This window comes from Adiantum capillus-veneris, chromosome 21, assembly GCF_014529385.1.
Source record: "Adiantum capillus-veneris isolate H3 chromosome 21, ASM1452938v2, whole genome shotgun sequence".
In the NCBI taxonomy this organism is placed as follows: domain Eukaryota; kingdom Viridiplantae; phylum Streptophyta; class Polypodiopsida; order Polypodiales; family Pteridaceae; genus Adiantum; species Adiantum capillus-veneris.
The window spans coordinates 142,339,664-142,361,180 of record NC_140951.1 but is presented as its reverse complement, the minus strand read 5'-3'; the positions used below and the strand labels follow the sequence as shown (position 1 = coordinate 142,361,180).

Genomic DNA, 21,517 nt, shown 5'->3' with positions numbered 1-21,517 from the left:
CTGTGTTGAGTTCCCCCCAAGTAAATACAGAACATTGAAATTTTAGAAAAATAGAAGCTGAGCCAAACAACTCATCAATGTAGTTGCACATAAGGCCTCAAGTGGGCGTCGAGGTTACATTGTCGTACCTGTTGTATGTGAAATTAAGATTTAGCAAGATGTACAATCATGCATAAAGTCACCACATGGTGTTTCGTATAAGTCGCATAATCAATTCCTCAGGCTTTCGTTTGTACACTAGTCTCTCTCTCTCTCTCTCTCTCTCTCTCTCTCTCTCTACCCTTGTTTATATCGTCTTTTGAGAATGCATTTAGTTGAGAACATGCAGTAGAAGAATTATGGTACGGGGCTTGTCGCGAGCTGTTCGTGGCGTGGCGAAGCAGAGCAGGAAGAAGAAGCGCCGGGAAGAAGGTGAGGAGGAGTGGGACGGCTCGCCTCCGTCTGGACCGCGCTCTTTTCCTCTGGAGGTGAAGGAGCTTTGCTGGCAGAAAGCAGAGACAGTGAAAGGCCGCGATCCTGCTCGATGGCGTCGCGATCCCGTTGGGAACCTCGTCTTTCGGAAGCTTGTTGGATGCTCTGGGTGTCTTTGCTACGATTTTGATCATGTAGTCCCGTACTCCAAGGTACGTATCCCCAGCTACTTCATTGTTTTGAGGTGTCTAATTCTACTGTCGCCTCTAAGAGCTTTGCTTAAGCCTGGAACCCTTTTAATAAAGACCCCCATGCAATATATGCCAATGATTTTTAAAAAAGAAAGGAAGAGGACAAAGATGCGTCTTGGGAAGTACAGAAACGGTTTTTCTTTACTTGTGGTGAACCTCCGAGGCACCGGCAGCTATCACGCGACTTGGTTAGCACAGATGATAGTGGATGTTACCTCGGCGTCATGAGCTCAAATCCTCGCTGTGCATGGTAATTTCACCCTCTTTGCCAGTGGAAACTAACGATGTGGAGGAACCTGTGGAGATTCCCATGAAAATAATATGAAAGCTTCCATTATGTATCCAGTAGGGGTACCAAGTAGGGAATTTTATTTCAAAGCTCCAACTAGGATAGATCTCCGAGTAAACCACTACATCAAACTAAACCATTGAATCCGCCTGAACTCTTGAAGACAAAAGCCTCATGGTAAAGTTCTAATAACCGAGGAGTATCTTTCGAGTCCTTCTCCATCCACTTCGTCCAAAGCAAGATATCTACTAAGCTTGACCAAGTATTTTTGGACTAGCTTTATGTCACGTGCCACATCCAACCCTATGTGTCCGTGGACAAGCTACATCATGACCAGGGTTCAGTTCAGTCAAGTCAGTTTAGAATAGGAAGTGATCTGGCACTTTTGTGAGTCTGTTCGCAGACCGTGCATGTCCAGACACTTAGTATAGATGCATATCCTCTGGTTGCACACAACATGATCATAAGCATTCCCATCAGAATCCTTCACGGGAATTTTCCAGTATACTTAGCCTATATTTCCTATTTTTGACATTTCACTTATTAATTTAAGTGACATTTGTTGGAAAGTAGGTAGGGCAAATTGAGTAAGTTTGTATATAAGCAAACCTAGGGTAGCACTAATTGGCAGAAGAGGCAGCAGGAGCACCATTGCTCAACAGGCAACTTCTCAACAAGATCCCCCTAGCCTAATTGGCAGAAGAGGCAGCAGGAGCACCACTGCTCAATAGGCAACTTCTCAGCAAGATCCCCCTTGGTGGCATTTTCCCTCCAAGCAAGAACCTCACCTACACCTAGCGTTTTTCATCAGCATAGCTTTCTCGCCAGGACAACCTCAGCCCTAGCATTTTCATCAAGGCATCATCGCAGACAACCTCAGCCCTAGCGTTTCCAGGAACTCCAAATTGCCCCCCCTTTGCATGGTGTTTTTTAGTAGATTAAGCATCAGCAGATTTGAGCAATAAAGACCCGCAAAACAAGCGAATATCAGCCATCAAACAGCAGTCCACATCAACGTTTTTGGTTTTCGCCATTTTCAGCCATTAGCGTTTTTGGGACAGTAGCAGTTTTGCATCAGATTTCAGCCAGTAGCGTTTTTGGACAGCAAGACAAAAGCAGCCTATTTTCAGCCCTTAGATCGATCTCGTCATCCCCGTCGTCAACATCGACATAGCCTAGACTTACATCAGTCACATGCATCCACTTTGTACGAATTTGTGCAATCAATCGTAGACCACTCTCGTTGGCGAGAGTGGGGCCTTCGGAGGAGGCTTTTACAACGTTTATGGTGTCGTATTCTCTTCTCTATCTCTCAGTCTCATACACTTGCATGCACAGTGTCCATTCACTTTGTTTGTGATCATTGCACTCTTATTAAGAACGGAAGGCTCTCCCTTCCATAAGAATAAAAGGAACCCTTGAGCACAGTACGGAGCACTCATCTTGAGCAAAGTTCAAACTTCATTCCGCTGCACCTTACATTGGTATCAGAGCTTTGGCAGTGTTCTGTATCACTCAAGGAAAGAAACACAAGAACCACATGATTTTTTTTGCTTGTTGAGGTCGCACGAACCCAAGTTCACTTGGGCATGTCGATTCCTAATCGTGTTTTTGAAGAGTGACGGGAATCCCAGGAAAGAAGGGCTTGTCCAGCCTCCCCTTGTGCCTCTTTTCACTCATTGCGAGCGGATTGTGCACTTAGCGGTCGGCCAATCAACGTGAGGTGGGAAAAAGCAACCTTGGTGTGAGCGCAAGGCCGCCAAGGGGTGCGCCCGCGGAAAAGAGTAGAACTCGGGTGAAGAGAAGATCCTTCTCTAACACAGATTGCAAGCGAAAGAAGAACCGCAAGAACCGCAAGACCTCAAGAACCTCAAGACCCTCAAGAACTCAAGAACCAAGACCCCCAAGAACCCAAGTTCCTCGTGAACTTAAGAACCGAAGACTAGAAGAACCCACAAGAACCCACGACTTCAGTGGATGGTCATCACTCGAAGCGGAATGGATACTTCGCTCGGAGGTGATGAGCATGATAGAGGCGAAGAAGAATTTTCCTCACCACGAGGTTTTTCCGATCCTCCCCATGTAAGGTGCAGTGGGATGAATGTTTGAACTTTGCTCAAGATAAGTGCTCTGAACTGTGGTCAAGGGTTCCTTTTATTCTTATGGAAGGGAGAGCCTTCCGTTCTTAATGAGAGAGTGCAATGATCACAAACAAAGTGAATGGACACTGTGCGTGAAAGTGTATGAGACTGAGAGCTAGAGAGAGAAGAGAAATACGACACCAGAGACGTAAAACCCTCCTCTGAAGGCCCCATCTACGCCAAGGATTGCACTAACTTCTATGGAGGAGTTGGAGCAATCGTTTATGGAAAGACAATTAGAACGCGAAGAAAGAAAAGCAGAAAGAGAAGCAGAAAGAAAGGCCTACGAAGAATGAAGGGCAGCCATAGATCGTGAATACAAAGAAAGAATGGAAGTCATAAGACGTGAAGCACGATTGGAAGCCAAAGAAAGACAAGCAGAATTTGATCGCGAGAATAAAGCAAGACAAGAGAAGGGCGACCAACACATGAAAGAGTTTTGGCGACTTTTTTCTATTGTGCAGGCGCAGTTTGCACAGAATCAGGATTGCATGATGATAAGCATGATGATTTGCATGATGATTAAAGAACCCCCTCAGGAAAAACCGATCTTGGCTCTCGAGCCTAGGTCCAAAGAACCCTCACAGGAAGTATTATGTGTTCGCATGATTAGTACACACGCATTGTACGAGTGTTTCACAAATGATCGTTTCCTGTATTTTTGTCAGCGTCTTTATGTGATCCCTTTCCCTAGGCATGACATATTATACGTTGAGCACGTTTCACTCATAAATGAGCACGAATGTATGCGGATTGTTCATGAAAAGCTGAAAAGTATGCATTCAAGGAAGTCACATTCCATGTCTCTTCCTTGGCACGACACAGTTGTAGAACGAGCACAAGCAAGTATGAGCACCAAGCATGGGCATTTCCGTTGTGAATTGCCACAGTTGATTGCTTTAGATCAAAAGAGAAAGATTCGATCTCATTGTTTGCGTGTGTGTGGTGAACGGTTTGGCACTCCGTCTCTTTGTTCATCTACATTGCATGCACAGTCTTTTAGGAAGACAAGATTTTTTCCAGTCACTTTACATGGAATGGGTATGTTCATGTTTTTGTGTTGGAAGTGGTTTCAGGAATTTTCAGCCATGGAGATTCTTCCATGGATTCGGGGATGCTATTGGCGTTCTCTCTCGACGCCATACAGTTCGGTACCAATACCTCATTTTGAAAAGGAGGGAATGTCACGTGACACATCCAACCCTATGTGTCCGTGGACAAGCTACAACATGACCAGGGTGTCACGCTTGTGACTATGTTGCAATATTACATCTACTCCTAGTTGCAAATATGCGAAGTGCCATGCCAAGGAGGATCCCTATGCTTGGATGGTCACGAGCCTTCGCTCAAGAGACGTGCCTCTTCGTCAAAAGCCACACTCCTTCGACGACTGGTCACACCCTTCGCTCTACGGGTGCGACTCTTCGCCCAATGGTTGCAGCTCTTCGCCGAAAGGATGTGTCTTTACGTCTAAAGTCATGTCTCTTCACCAAAAGATGTGTCTTTTCATTTGTGTCTCTTCGTCTCCTATATAAGGAGCCTATTGTACTCAGTTTTTGACAAGTCATCAATCAATCAAACACAGAGTCTTCTGAGTCTTTCTTTGAGTTCAATTCAGTTTCTCAAGTCTTAATCAGTACTTATTAAAGGATTAGTACCTAGAATCCTGACAGTGGTATCATAGCAAAATTTTTGCCGGGACCCGAAGACTGTGAGCCTCTCACCCTCGCTGCTACACTCTACTCCCTTTCCCGGAGTTGCATGGAAGGAGAAGAAAGGTGGTACACACACAAACAATCATGAGGTAACATGAATATTTATGTTCCAATTACATAAATACAGGACAGAAACACAGATGTGTGTGTGGAGTACCCGGTGAATTTCTGGAAACCCTTTGTTGGTGATCCTTCGTGTGCCTCTTCATCGGATTGTGCCCTTTCGTACATGAGTTCGCATCCCTTCACTTGAATGGTCAGCAATTCAGCCATGCAGGTACTCCTTCATTGTGGGAACACCCCTTCACCAAGAGACTCACAAATAGGTGGAGCCTTTTCCTAGCACTGGCCTGAATTTTACTTCACTGGCTACTATAAATTCTCTGCTCGTGATTGCATCTCTTCACGTGGAAGGGCACCAAACGCGGAAAGGCACCAACCCGGTAGGGCTGCAATGTTTGCACCTCTTCCCCCAAGGGACATCCCCTTTGTGCACATTTTTTCCCAGTCGTTGCATGCTGAAATCTCACCCTTTGTTGAATGATTGCACTGGGAGCTCATGCAAAACCAGCAGCACAACATGACATAATAAAGGCATTAAAAAATAAAAAAAAACTAGTGACCGGTCAAACATGGTTGGCCTGCCCCAAATTTACCCATTGTGTGGGCAGATTAATTCAGCCAGCAGCGTATAAAGTCCAGCGATGTACCTCTATTCACCCCTGTGCGCACCTCTTCGGTTGCCAGAATGTTACAATTTTTCCCAACGTTGCCCCTTCAAGTTACCCTTTCGTTGGCTGCGCTTTGCGCGTGCCTTTTCATTGTGCGTAGAGTTTTTATGTTGCTGTATTAATAAGCCAACACTGGAATACAAGAGCCAAGTGGTTTATTAAAATAAGCCAAAGGTTTTTCTTTAAGTGAGCGGCCAGCCCCAATTTTTTTTTTAAAAACCAATGTGAAAACATCCATGTTAAAAAAAAAAAAAAACTCCCATTTGGAAACCCCTTCAATTAAACTTAAAAAAAAAAACCACTTACACTGCCTCTCCCTCTAGCGCTTGCTCTGTGTGCACCTTCTTTACGCAGGACATTTCGCACACATGACCGATGCGAACCAGTACACGAGATTCCCGAACGAAATCTTACGGGTGAAATTCCCTACACATGAAGTGTTCGTGGTTGCGGACACTCCGAACCCGAGGTCGTCATAATTCCCAATTCCCTGACTTCAAAGCCGAAACCCGTTCTAGATGCAGTTTCCGCTCCCGAAGTGTCAGTTTTTAAGCTTATTCGGAGAAACAATTCTTTTCACTGGATCACAAGATGGCGACGACAATATTATACCCGAGGACCCAATAGCAGTTCTCAAAGGCAGATGGCAGCACTTTCAACAAGCCTCACATTGATTCATACTCGCTTGGATTAGATGCAGACGCAAATCTCTTCTCGGAGTTACCCAACAGCTTCTCGGACAATACAGGCATCTTCTTTCGACGCTTCAGTGGTTGACCAGGAAGAACCACTCCAACAAAAGCCTTCGAAACTCAAATTTTCTCACCCAAAGCACGGTTTCTCAGAGACAACTACACGCAAAGTACCTTCGTGCGAGCAACAAAAGTCTCAGCATGAATATTCTTGGAAATGTCACAGTACTAAGCAACCAACTTCTTATTCGAATCATAAGCAACAAAAGCAACAATATGAAGCAAAGGATCACCAACGATATCAAGATGGGCTTACTTAGTGGCACACATATCCGACACTAGTCGAGTACTCGGTCGTGAATGCTGCGACGCTGGACAAGTTCCCTCTCGCGAGCCATGCCCTACATTTAAGTCTTTCTTGTCTGATGGTGGTAAAGTTGAAGATTTATTGATCCTTTCCTTGTGCAAGAGGATCCTTCAGAGGTCTAAGAGGCAACAACTCCCTCGACCTCCCCCTTGTCAATTGGAAGCCTTAATACCCGCTGAGAAAGCTGAAGATTCAGAAGATTCTAGTTTTTGTGTGACAACGGACAAGCACATAACCCCTTCTTTGGCCGTGATCCAGGCAGAAATGGTAGCCTCATCACCGCCCTTGCAGAATACAGTCTTTGTTTCTGAACAGATACCAAATGCAGTGGTGAATGATAATTCTTCAAACTTGAAGACTTCAGTCCTTGCCTTCAACGGTGCAAAGGATAAAGTAGATACAGACTCTTGCAGCACGACTTCAGTCGCTTCAAATGAATCCTTGGACACGAATTGTTCTAGTGATAAACCTTTACAAATGGATATACCTCCAAACACTACTCTGTCTCAGTCTACGACATCCCTTCAGGAGGATTTTACTGTTCCAGATAAACCAATGGAATACCTTATAGATTTTTAACCAGTGGTCATCACTCAAGAGAAAAATCAACTCAGTTTACCAATAGTACTTGAAGCAGATAAAGATTCAATCTTTTCTTGGACAAGCTCGAAGTTACAAATAACTTTGACAAAGGCACTTATCAAGTTGCAGATATGATCAGTTTTCAGTTTGGCAAAATAGTCATGGTCAATAACAGTGCCATGACATGGGACTTAACAGAAAGAGCTTTGGATGCAGAAGCACTACAACAATACATTTTCTTCTCTCAGAGTTTTCTTCAACTACCCTGGGTTTTATTTAAAGAGGGAGGGAATGTCACGATTGTGACTATGTTGCAATATTACATCTACTCCTAGTTGCAGAAACGCGAAGTGCCTTGCCAAGGAGGGTCCCTACGCTTGGATGGTCACGACCCTTTGCTCGAGACGTGCCTCTTCGTCAAAAGCTACACTCCTTCGACAACTGGTCACACCCCTTCGCTCTACGGGTGCGACTCTTCGCCCAATGGTTGCAGCTCTTCGCCGAAAGGATGTGTCTTTACGTCTAAAGTCACGTCTCTTCACCAGGAGACGTGTCTTTTCATTTGTGTCTCTTCGTCTCCTATATAAGAAGCCTATTGTACTCAGTTTTTGACAAGTCATCAATCAATCAAACACAGAGTCTTCTGAGTCTTTCTTTGAGTTCAGTTCAGTTTCTTAAGTCTTAATCATGAGTTTAAGTACTTAATAAAGGATTATTACATAGAATACTCACACAAGGTTCAGTTCAGTCAAGTCAGTCTAGAATAGGAAGTGATCTGGTACTTTTGTGAGTCTGTTCGCAGACCGTGCATGTCCAGACACTTAGTATAGATGCATATCCTCTGGTTGCACACAACATGATCATAAGCATTCCCATCAGAATCCTTCACGGGAATTTTTCAGTGCGTTTAGCCTATTTTTCCTATTTTGACATTTTTCACCTATTAATTTAAGCGACTTTTGTTGGAAAGTAGGTAGTATAAATTGAGTAAGTTTGTATATAAGCAAACCTAGGCTAGCACTAATTGGCAGAAGAGGCAGCAGGAGTACCATTGCTCAACAGGCAACTTCTCAGCAAGATCCCCTTGGTGGCGTTTTCCCTCCAAGCAAGAACCACACCTGCACCTTGTAACAAACTGCGGACGTGTCGAAACCCTAATTCTGTTGAAACCCTAATTTTTCTCAAAACCCTAATTCTATTGAAACCCTAACCCTAAAATCAAAAACCCTAATTTTGTCCGAAACCCTAACCCTAAAATCAAAAACTCTAACCCTAACCCTACCTTGATTTGTTCACGTGGCGAGCTGACACGTGGCCTGCTGTACGGACACCAACGCTATTTACGAAAAGCTGGCAGGTTTTGGCATTGCTTTTTGGACCAGGAGCTTTTGAGTTTGTAAGGCTTTTCACTGTAATTGCTTTTTAGGCCAAGGGCCTTCAATATGAGATTAGGGCTCATTCTCTGGCATGCTTCCTGGGAAAGGTGCAGAGTCTGGAGTACCGGCTTGTACTATGTTGATGCAATATAAAGAAATACCGAAAGGGACGCCAAGGATTGGGCCCAATACTCTCTGGGGTGGAATTCCGCCACTTCGTGTCGCGTGTTGTCTCTCTCTCTCTCTCTCTCTCTCTCTCACAGTTCAGTTGTTATTTGAAGTGCTTAAAGTTGTTCAGTTTGTTCTTTTCTATTGGCACGTGGTGCCCGTCTTCTGACAGTGGTATCAGAGCATCAGGCGTGTGCTTTTCTGAAAGCATACCGGTCCTACAAAAGAGCAAACAGAGCTATTGGAATTTTATTTGAGGTATTAGCCAACCCGGACTTATTAGCCACTCCCACCCTTACTTCATCGCGCATCGGGCGCGCTCTTGTCTTCACTTCTCATGTCTTACAGGGTATAAGCCATAAAGATCACTTACAAGAGAAGGATCCAAGATTTGTTTTGAGGCAATGCTTTTCTCAGAGGCATTGCCATGCAGATTTTGACAGCTACCAAGCAGCATACTCCAAGTACTTGGCAAGCTTTCAAGAATATTTTTGCGCGAAGTTGTATGGTTTTTGACATATTCCTTCGGAGTGCAACTTTTGGCAGAGTGGGTTATGCTTGCCATGGAAACCCTAGCAGATTATATCTTGAAATTTCTGGATATCTCTCAGTAGATGTCTCTTCTCGAGTTGATAACCTTGGAGGTTAGGTGTGATTGCTACCTCTTGGGACTACCATCGCCGCCAAAGAAACACTGTCTGTCGAAGAGTTGATGGACCATGCTGTGCTCGGCTACGACCTTATGGAATGAACCTAACCCTAATTTTGGTGCAGGCTTAAGGATGGAAAGTCAGTCGACTTTTCGAGCTCGACTAATGTTGAGATTGCTTTTTAAGTTTGAAATCTGTTTGAGAACTTGTTTGGTGATCCTGTTTGGAATTTGTTTGAAATGGATGCTATTTGTTTTGAACCTATTTTGGTGCCGATTTGAATTGTTTGAGTTTGGTTTGATACTGGTTTCAATGATTGGTGATTTTACTCCTCGGTGGAGAAGTGAGAAATACTGTTTTGGTATTGTTTGAACCTCAGAACGACGCAGTCCAATGCCTGGGGAGCGTTTCGTTGAATGTTTGAAAACCTCCGAACGACGCAGGCCGATGCCTGGGGAGCGTTTCGTTGTATGTTTGAAAACCTCCGAACGACGCAGGCCAATGCTTGGGGAGCGTTTGGTTGTATGCTTGTAAAATAATTGTTGTGACTCCCGGCCCGGACTTGCGGGAGGAGTATTAAGAAGTCTGAGCAGTGGTTACTCTCAACACCTCCAAACGACGCAAGCTGTGGTCTGGGGGCGTTTGGTTGTAAAAGGCCTCTATATCTCCTGGCCCGGACCTTTTTAGGTTATGCGGGAGGAGTGATGAGGGAGTCGTTGAATATCTCCCGGCCTGGACCTTGTTAGGTTATGCGGGAGGAGTGTTTATTGGCGGCTTTATGTTTCCATGTCTTGTAACATGCATATGTGAGCATTTGTGTTGCATTGTAATGTGCCAATTACTGAATATTCCTAATTGGATGAGATTGCCTCGGTATGTAATTTTAGTGCATCAAGACACCCATGGAAGATCAGTATGGTCTGGGTGTGATGGCTAATTTTACTACGCCGAAATATCAAGAGTTCCGATCTGGACGAAAGGAGAAGCTAACTCCTTGATCAAAACAACCGAAAGGAGAAGCTAACTCCTTGATCAAAAGAGTAGAAAGGAGAAGCTAACTCCTTAATTAAAAGAGCAAACTGATTGTCCCTCGGAATGTCCCTCAGAATGACCCTCAGAAATTTTTGAGCTAACTCAAGTTGTTTTGCAGATATGCTGTAATCATTGACGATTACTCTCTTTCAAGAAGGGAGATGTAACAAACTAATTCTGTTGAAACCCTAACCCTAAAAAATAAAAAACCCTAATTTTGCTCGAAATCCTAACACTAAAATCAAAAACCCTAATTTTGCCCGAAACCCTAACCCTAAAATCATAAACTCTAACCCTAACCCTACCTTGATTTGCTACGTGGCGAGCTGACACGTGGCCTGTTGTACGGACACCAACGCGATTTACGAAAAGCTGGCAGCTTTTGGCATTGCCTTTTGGACCAGGAGCTTTTGAGTTTTGAAGGCGTTTCATTGTAATTGCTTTTTAGGCCAAGGGCCTTTAAATATGAGGTTAGGGCTCATTCTCTGGCATGCTTCCTGGAGAAGGTGCAGAGTCTGGAGTACCGCCTTGTACTATGTTGATGCAATATAAAGAAATACCGAAAGGGGCGTTAAGGATTGGGCCCAATACTCTCTGGGGTGGAATTCCGCCACTTCGTGTCGCGTGTTGTCTCTCTCTCTCTCTCTCTCTCTCTCTCAGTTCAGTTGTTATTTGAAGTGCTTAAAGTTGTTCAGTCTGTTCTTTTCTATTGGCACGTGGTGTCCGTCTTGTGACACACCTAGCGTTTTTCATCAGCATAGCTTCCTCGCTACGACACCGGAGACGACGTAAAATCCTCCTCCGAAGGCCCCACTCTCGTCAGCGAGAGTGGTCTACTTGTTGATTGCACAAAGTGGTAAAATGACGATGCAATGGACTGATGCAACCTGGGACTATGCCGTTGACCAGGACGGTGACGACGACGACGACTTTAGGGCTGAAATCTGTAGTCTTCTAACTGCTGAACTTCGGGGCTATTTCGGTGGCTGAAAATCTCTGTTTTGGCTGCGTTTTCTAGGGCTGAAAATGGGGGATATTTGCAACCAACTAGGGCTGAATCTGCTGTTGTCCAATAGGGCTGAAAACGCTGACCATCTGATGCATTCACGGCTGAAAACCAAAAACGCTGCCTGCCTGCTAGCGTTAGTGAAAACGCTGAGGTCCTGGGGGTGATGGCGATCAAGGGATGGCTGAAAATGCCAGAATTGTGGAAGTGTTGAAGGTATGCAAAAACGCCAGGGCTTAGTGGGAAACCCAAAACGCTAGGGCTAGGTATTTGGTGCGGTCAAGTATTGCTAGAAACGCCAAACAATGGTGGGGGTTGGCAATGGCAAAACTGAAAACGCTAGGCTTGGGGAGGGAGGTCGCCAAGACTCGTGGGTGCTGAGGGTACTGCGGGTTCTTGCTGAGAAGATGCCTGTTGAGCATGTGCATGTGCTCCTGCTGCCTCTTCTGCCAGAAAGTGCTAACTTGGGTTGCTTATATATTTTCTTAGCAAAATTGCCCTACCTACTTTTGTTGGAAAGTCACTTGAAAATTATAAGTGAAAAATACCAAAAATAGGGAAAATAGGCTAAATGCATTGGAAAATTTTCCTATTTGATTCTAATGGATTCTGATCGGAATACCGATGATCATGCTGTGTGCAACCTGAGGATATGCATCTATACTAAGTGACTGGGCATGCACGGTCTACAAATAGACTCACAAAAGTGCCAGATCACTTCTAATCTAGACTGACTGGATTGATTGAACCCTGGTCATGCTGTAGCTTGTCCACGGACACAGGGTTGGATGTGTCACGTGACATCCCCTCCTTTTCAAAGTGAGGTACTGGTACCGAACTGTATGGCGTCGAGGGAGACCGCCAATAGTATCCGGAATCCTGGAAGGGACTCTTCGCCGGCCCACTCTGATGTGTGGGTCGTGCGGTACTTGAACTTCATAAAGGTCTGCAACGCTTGCTTCTTTGGGCCGCGCCGAAAGCGACACAAAGTCTTTTGTGGCTCCTTCAATGCTTCAACTTCGTTGAGAGTCGTGCTTCTTTCTTCTTCAAGATTCTCCATGGCTGAAAATTCCTGAAACCATTTCCAACACAAAACCATGAACATACCCATTCCATGTAAAGTGAAGGAAAAAAATCTTGTCTTCTCTAAAGACTATGTATGCAATGTAGATGAACATAGAGACGGAGTGACAACCCGTTCATCAAACACATGCAAACAATGAGATCGAATCTTTCTCTTATGATCTAGAGCAATCAACTGTTGCAATTCACAACGGAAATGCCCATGCTTGGTGCTCATACTGTCATGTGCTTGTTCGGAAACTGTGTCATGCCAAGGAAGAGACATGGAATGTGACTTCCTTACATACATACTTTTTAGATTTTCATGAACAATCCGCATACATTTGTACTCATCCATGAGAGAAACGTGCTCAACATACAATATGTCATGCCTAGGAAAAGGGATCACATAGCGATGTTGACGAAAATACAGGAAACGATCACGAATGAAACATTCGAACAATGCGTGCGTATCAATCCTGCGAACACATAATACTTCCCGTGAGGGTTCTTGAGACCTAGGCTCGAGAGCCAAGATCGCTTCTTCCTAAATGATCGAATCGTCCTGTGGGGGTTCTTTGGACCTCGACTCGAGAGCCAAGATCGATTCTTCGTGATTGATCGAATCTACAACGAGGTTAGCTTCGCTAGAAAAAGCATCAACTAACACATCATCCTTGTAAACAATCACATCTTCTTCATGCAAATCATCATGCTTATCTTTGTCAATCAAATCATCATGCTTATCATAATCATTCAAATCATCATGCTGCTCACAATCATGCAAATCCTGTGTGTCATGCTTTGGAGAAAAAGAGACTGTTAGAGTCTCCTTTTGCTGAATCCTTTCAATCTTCTCCTGCATATTATGAATGAGAGATGGAGAATGAGCAATGTCCTCTCCATGAATGACAATAGGAGAATCACTATCGGCATTGAGAGTTACAGTGTTAGCCAAAAAATTTATGAGAGCGTCATTATCACGAAACCATCGAATGCCCAAAATCATATTACATCCTGAGAGAGGAGAAACAACAAATCTTCTAGTGAAGGCAGTTTGTTGATTTGCAAACAACACATCAAGGCACTCCTCCGTGATGAGAGCGTCCATACCGGGACGAAAGCCAGAGACCTTGATAGGAGATCTCGGACTAACTTCGAGGCGGGCTCTCTCAACAAGAGAGGGACTGATCACATCATGCATACTACCTGGGTCAAACAATATGACAAAACGCTGCCCCGACGTACGACCATAACATTTAATGAGAGAATCATCAATGGGAGGGTCAGGAGAAACGTGGGGCACACTCGTGTTATCATTCATTGCATTGACAGAATAAGTGGGTTCTGTGGATTCTTTAGATTCATTCGATTCAAGCTTAGGACATGTTCGTTTTATGCGACCCTTAATGTGACAATGAAAACATCGACCTTCCTTAGAATAAGTGCTTTGCTCTTCCGACGTGATGTATCCTCCTACAATTCCTTGTGCTACCTTTTCATATGGAGTAAGCTTAGGTTTAGCAAGTGTGTTAGCCTTACCCTTATATTCATTGGAAGAATTCTTTTCTGAGAGGCTGTTGGAAGATTGGTTAGAAGAGTTACCATTCTTACCATTCTTACCGTTCTGAGAAGTCTGCGAGGTACTTGTGGAAGTTTTGTTCTCCTTAGGCTTTCCCTTGGTGTGCTTCATCTCCTGTGCGAGAGCAATCGCTACCGCCTTGTTGAGATCGATTGGATCGAGAACCTCGACATCGTACTTGGTATACTCGTCCAATCCAAAGAGAAAAGACTCTTTGCGCTCATCATCCGATTTGCGTAATTGAGTGCCTAGCTGCAAAAAACGATTAGAAAAAGAAATGACTGGCATACCATTTTTCTTAAGAGAGCGCCAATCGTCCTTCAATCGTGCAAGGTACTGAGGTGGCATAAACCGCGCCTTGAGCTTGTCTTGGAAATCAGCCCAATTGAAGGAAAGGGGCGTGAATCGTCGGCTTCCTCTAGGTGCGCGGCTAGCTGTGTCTCTTGCCATGCATGGTACCAATTGATGGCATCACCGGCAAGGTACATAGCTGCCGTCAAAACTTTGCTATTTCCTGTCTTCTTAGTTGTCGCAAAATAAGCTTTAAATTGATGCAATCAAGAATGAATAACCGTAGCATCCATCTTATCGTCATACTTACTGAAGGTCAACTTCTCTGTGACTGGATGGTTGGAATCCGCATCGTGGCTTGCGCCACTTGATGAACTCCCACGATCCTTGGGTGGTTTGGTCTTCGAGGCAAGTACCTGTCGAACCAATTCTTGAGTTCGTAGTTCTCTTTGAGTCTCTCGCTCGATCTCCAAGGCCGTGATTCGTGCTGCCTCTTCTGCCTTTCTTTGTTGTTTTCTTTCTTTGCGTGCGTCGCGCTCGCGTTCTAAAGCAAGGCGATTTGCTTCTTGTTTGTCTATCATGGCCATCATCTGCTTGACCATTGCCTCCATCGGGTTGGGTACACTTGGTGGCGTAGATGGCGAAGGGAGAGGGTCGAAAAAGTCAACTGGTGGGGAAAATTCTTCGTCGCCTCTCTCATGCTCATCACCTGTGTCACCAGCGTGTGACTACTATCTATCCTTTTTGTTGATTTCTTTCTTATTATCTATTTACTTTCACTTTTTGGAAACACCCCTCGGGAAATCTAACTGCCCTGCATTGCATAGCTAGTGTGGAACTGTCCAGAGGGAGTCCAGGCTTGAGGGCAAGAGAGCACTAAGGTTGGACAAAGACTATGGTTAGCCAAAGTGGGGTCATTGACTAGCCAAAGTGGAATCCTTTGCTACAGAGGCTTCATTTTAGTTCTGGATGTGGCCGCAGTGTACAAAGAGGGTCGGATGACCTAGACAGATACAATGGCAGCATCTCCTAAAATTTAGGGAACTGCTATTTTGGGACCTGAAAATGTGTTGACGTCATTACCTCCGGAATGACAAGGGGAACATTTTCTTACTCTGCCGTGAAGTCAACTGGGCAACCGGTTGAGATATTTTTAGACGGCAACCCCGAAATGGGAAAATGCTTATAAATGTGCCAAGTGGCACCTTCTGGTGCACTTGCCTCATGCAACAAGAGTTGGCGCTGAATTTAGGAGGGGGAGAGCCTCATTTTCAGTTTTGTCACAGGTTAAGAGCTATGGAGTGCTTGCTTTCCCTCTTATGCACAGTGCGGTGCCAGGAGTGATGCCCTACACGCTACGCACTACCCTCTCTCTCCCCTTTGGCAGTATGTTATGCCCCTCTAGTGGGCTCTTCATTTGACCAATGTACAGTTGTGTGGGTTCATGCGTGATTGCCGAGGCAAGAGCCTCTTGCACAGGTACTGGATTAGCTAGCGGCTAATCCCCCCGCAACTTGCTACGGATGCGATCGGCACGCGAAACGGAGCCCAAAACAGTAAATTACAGCCTGCTGTGTATTTTTGCAGGTTTAGGGTTTTGGCCCTAAACGGACCCTAATACCCCCAAGATGTTCGGGGACGTAAGGGGACCGTTGTACAGGTGATCTGGCACATTTTCGGGGCTGAAAACAGAGAATTCAGCGTGCTGCAGATTCTCGCCAGGTTTTGCAAAGTGCCCATATGCGCCGGGAAAGTCAGTCAATGTGTGGGAATACTGACTGTGAAGGGTTCTAGTACAGTTATGCTGCCGAAATCGGGTTGGAACAGTGGAAATTCAGCCGAGTTTGTGCGGGGCAGCTTGTAGGGATCCACAACGTTTATTCCCTCTTTTGAACAATAAAGAAATACCGGAAGGGGCGCCTAAGTTAGGGGCCAATCTGGTGTCGGTCTAATCATACAGGTGCAATCTAGGAGCATGCATCCCTTTCCCCTTTGTTGTGTCCTGAAAGTACAGGTAAAATAGACGACTAATAATGGGTGAAAGCTAAATCAAGGTTTAAAGTAAAGTCTACCGCCCTTTTTGGATTGAACAGGCCGGTTTCATGGTTCCATCGACGGGATTAAATCACTTTTTCCCATAGAAGTGAGCCTTGGTCAGATTGGGCTTGAAGACACAGGGGATCATAGACCAGACACTGGAAATAGCAATTATGGCTGACAGACCAGATGATGTGACTGAAGAGGTTTCCTCTTCACAGGGTCAACAGACACATGAAGTGGGTGAGTCCTCAAGACCACCACAGACGGATGATGATATATTCAGGACCCAGTTGACTACTGCTGTGGCTATGTTCACACAAGTAATGCAGAATCTTAGGTTTTTAGCCTTTTTGCAACCTCCTGTTCCGTCTCAGCAAGTTGGGTCACTGGATCATATTCAAAAGCATGTTAAGGCTCGAGCACAGGTGATTCATACTGCACAGTCAATGGAAACACCTGTACACTTGACGGAGAACATGCAGTCTCCACAACCTGTGCCTAAGGTGCAAGAACAGGTGGCTGAGATGCCAGTATTTCAAGCTGTACCAGTTCAGCCCGCCACTTTTCAGTAGCCTATAGCTGGTTCTAATGGACAGGGAAGCAACCTACAGGCTATGCAACAGGTCTTCCCACCACCTTCAGTACACCCTGGCTATTTTGGAGGTGGATCGGTATTCCAGAGCATGGCTGGTCATGCACCTGGAAATCAGTTTTACACGCCAGGAACAGTGTTCGGGGGTGCTCAAACGATGATGCCTAACCCCATGTATGGTGTCACGGGTATGCTACCAGGGTTTCAGAGCACTCAGGGCCAATTTGGGATGCCATAGGCAAATTTTGGTATGGCTGGAATTACAAATCAGCAGCTAGATATGGCATTTCCATGTCAAGTTAATAGCGGCCAGGGAACACAAATGAACCCTAACAGTGTTCCCATGTTTCAGTCACTTCCATATGACAATTTAACGCCGTTGGAGAGGCCAACTCCGTACAAAGAAGGTGGCAAAGGTGTGTCTTTCACGACCTTTACAGGGTTTGATGATAGGAAGAAGGCTCTCTCATTCCTCCAGCAGTTTGACAAGGCCTATGCAGGGGGAAACTTTACAGAGGCTTCAAAGGTCCGCAAGGCAGCCACTTTCTTGACAGGGAATGCGGGACAATGGTGGACAACTTTATTGCTTCAAGGGCAAGCTCCGTCCACATGGATTTACTTCAAGCAGATTTTTGCAGCAGCATGGTTATCTGATGATTTTGAAGCAGATGTCATGACAGAATGGCACCAGCCTAATGCTGCCACTTGCAAGAATCTGGATGACTACAATCGGAAGTTTTGGAAAGCTCTACTTCCAGTAACTTCCTATAGGTTTGTGCCATTGACAGAACAGATTGAAAAATACTGTTGTGGCCTACCTAAAGGATTGAGAAAGTACTGTACGAAGACCAAAGTCACTACTTTGACGCAGCTCATCGAGGTAGCAAACACTGACAATGGTTTGCTCAAGGGAGAAGATTGTGAATTTAACACTGGCGTCAAGGCAGGATCAGGCAAGAAAAATTCAGCGAAGAAGTATGTTTCCAAGGAGGTTCCTAAAGTGACTCAGGAGCTAGCCAACGCATGGAAAGGCAAAGCTTCGGCTGAATCAGAAAAGGGACTAGCAAAGAAATGGAAAAGACGTTTTCCTCGCAAGTCAGAAGAGCAAAAGAAGGTCCTGAGGACAGAGAACAAATGCTTTATATGTGAGCAGCCTGGCCACATTGCTTACAACTGTCCTATAAAGAAAAGGCCAGCTGATTCTGAAGACAAGGAGGACAGGAAAGGAAAGAAGCCCATGGCTGGTCTAGTGCCAGATATGGTGGGCGACAAGCCAAATTCAGATGTAAGTGAGCTTTGCAGAGCATGGGGAAAGGTCAGGGATCAAACAGTGCTTATCTTCTTTGATCCAGGTGCAAAAGCCAACTTCATTTTCCCAGAATTGGCTTCAAAGTTGGGAATTAGGCCTGAAGAGATGGGGTATACAGCAGAGGCAGGTTTGGTATGTCCTGGCCATACAGAGGCTGTGACGCCCATCATTGGAAAGTTGCGTCTACATATCCAGTCCTATGTAGATGATGAAGAATTTTACATCATGCCATTGGATGGATGTGATGTGTTGTTAGGTATTCCTTGGTTGTTTCGTGTACAGGGAATCATGGATGCCTACAACAAAAAGATCACTGTACAGAGCAGGGGAAAGACTCACATTCTGGATGTAAAGCTTAAAGGGGAGTCTATTCCTAGTGTATCAGCTTCTGCTATTACTTTTGTAATGAAAAAGCATCTTTCTGCGTACTTGGTTTTTGCACGTGAAGTGTCAGATTGTGATGAATCAAATTTATCTGTGCTAGATAAAGAAAGGTCAATGTTTTTACAACAGTATAGTGACTGCTTTCCTGATTCATTATCGTCTCAATTACCGCCAGAGAGACCCGAGGACCATGTGATAGATTTGGTGCCAGGCAGTAGCCCACCAAATAAGCCTCCGTACAGGGTTAGTGCGGCTCAGCAGAAAGAGATAATGGGCCAAGTACAGGAGCTGTTAGAAAAGGGGCTGATTCAGCCCAGTTCATCTCCATTCTGCTCTCCAGTGTTGTTGGTGCAGAAAAAGGATGGCTTATGGCGTATGTGCATCGACTACCGTGCACTGAACAAGAATACCATCAAGAATAGGTTCCCTATACCTAGAATTGATGATATTATGGACAAATTAGAAGGAGCAGCTATGTTTAGCAGGATAGATCTAAAGAGTGGGTACCATCAGATCCGCATTAGATCAGAGGATGTGCACAAGACTGCTTTTAGAACAACGTTTGGCCTTTACGAATTTTTAGTGATGCCCTTTGGTCTTACAAATGGTCCTGCTACGTTCAATAGGATGATGGACAAAATTTTCCGTCCACACCAACAGTTTGTTGGTACATTCTTTGATGACATGATAGTCTACTCAAAGAATGAAGAGGAGCATAGGCATCACTTGGCCATTGCGTTCAAAGAGTTACGCAGTCATAGGTTGCTCATCAATGCAAAGAAAAGTGAGTTTTTTATGGAAGAGATCCACTTTTTGGGACACATTGTCTCAAAGGATGGTGTCAGAATGGATCCTGCAAAAGTTGAAGCGATCAAGTCATGGCCAGATTTGAAGACGGTGCATGATGTCCGAAGTTTCTTGGGACTATGCTCCTATTACAGAAGGTTTATCCGAAATTTCGCTGAGATTGCTTCACCTTTACATGCTCTTCAAAAGAAGGCAGTCACCTTTAGATGGACACAGAAAGAGATTTCAGCTTTTAATCTCTTAAAGGAAAAGATGACTTTAGATCCAGTCATTGTATTGCCAGATCTTAGGAAGTCATTTGTGGTCGAGTGCGACGCCTGTGGTAGTAGCATTGGTGCAGTGCTAATGCAAGATGGCAGGGTAGTAGCCTATGAGAGCAGAATTTTGCAAGGGCTAGAGATGACCATGCAGGTCTATGAGAAAGAGTTACTGGCTGTGATTCATGCGCTCTTAAGTTGGAAACACTACCTGCTAGGTGCAGATTTCGTTGTCCAAACGGATCATCAGACCTTGCGATACTTCTTGACACAGACAAAGTTATCTGAGAAGCATATGCGATGGGCAAATATCTTGTCCATGTTCCATTTTCAGATTGTGCATGTGGAAGGCAAGAAGAACGTTGTGGCTGATGCCTTGTCAAGGAAGCCACAAATTTCAGCTGTGTCAATTCCTTATCATCATGAACTTGATGATATGAGAGAACAGTATGCAAATGATGAAGATTTTGCAAGGGTCTTCGAGCAGCTAATGGATGGACAACGTCATGAATACTATCTTCTTAAAGACAGGTTCATGATGATGCATGGCAGATTGTGTGTCACAAAGCCATTGCGACGCAAAGTTATGGAAGAGAGTCATGTCCCACCGTATGCAGGGCATCGTGGCATCGATGCTACAGTTAAAGCGGTTGAGACATTCTTCTATTGACCTACATTGAGAAGAGATGTGGATGCCTTTGTGCGAGAATGCCTAATATGCCAAAAGGTCAAGTTTGACAGGCAAAAGGCACCAGGGTTATTGCAACCACTACCTATTCCAGATAAACCATGGGAAAGTATTGCTATGGATTTTATCTTTGATCTTCCGAGAACGCAGAAACGATGGTATTTTGACAGACTCATTTTATTCCTGTCAGGAAGAAGATAAAGCCAGATCAAATGGCACGCTTGTTTATGAGCAATATTTTCAAGTATCATGGCATACCACAGTCGATTGTTAGCGACCGTGATCCACGCATGACAAGTTTGTTTTGGAGAGGCTTGTTTAAGAATATGGGCACAACGCTCAAATTCTCTTCGTCATTTCATCCTCAAATAGATGGGCAGTCAGAAGAGGCAAATTCTACTGTCCTAGATCTGCTGAAGTGTTATGTGTCAGAGCATAAAGGAAAGTGGGAGCAGTATTTGCCATTGGTGGAGTATGCATACAATAATACAGTGCATTCATCAACTGGCAAGGCACCTTTTGAGATAGTTGAAGGTGGCAAGAAAGTTCCTCCCATACTGCATACAAAGGACAAGATATTTGAAGCAGATAAGTATGTTCAGGACATGGATGAAATGTACAAGAAGGTCAAAGTGGCCTTAGAAAGGACTCAAGCAAAGCAAAAGAAAGCAGCTGATCGTCACCGTTGTGAAGTGGTATATTCACTTGGTGATTGGGTGCTTTTACGCTTTGAAAAGGCAAGGTTAAAGAAGATGAAGGGCAAGGAAAGACTGTTTCCAAAGCTCAGCATGCGTTACTATGGGCCTTTTCAAGTGTGCAACATAATCAGTGATGTTGCATATAGGCTGAAATTGCCTGACAGTTGGAAGATTCACAATGCGTTTTATGTGAGTCTTCTCAGACGCTATGTGGGTGATGTGCCAGAAGATATGCCAGCTGAAGATCAGCCGGAAGTCGAGGAACTTGACGAGATCTTGGTCCCGGAGCAGATTTTGGCACACAAAGAAAGGAAAGTGAAAGGCAAGGTTGGTATGCGTTACTTGGTAAAGTTCAGAAACTATCCACCAATGGATGCTAAGTGGATGGAAGAAGGT

General features: G+C 44.7%; 1 protein-coding gene across 1 annotated transcript in view; it reads left to right on the top strand.

The window, feature by feature from the left end:
• Positions 1-244: 244 nt before the first annotated feature.
• The window catches only part of LOC147431855 (uncharacterized), a 62,870-nt gene continuing 41,597 nt past the window's right edge, over positions 245-21,517 (top strand). Inside the window, exon 1 of the mRNA XM_086494327.1 lies at positions 245-623. Coding sequence (XP_086350453.1) covers positions 339-623 — 285 coding nt within the window. The 5' untranslated portion in view covers positions 245-338. The remainder of the gene's footprint in view (positions 624-21,517) is intronic.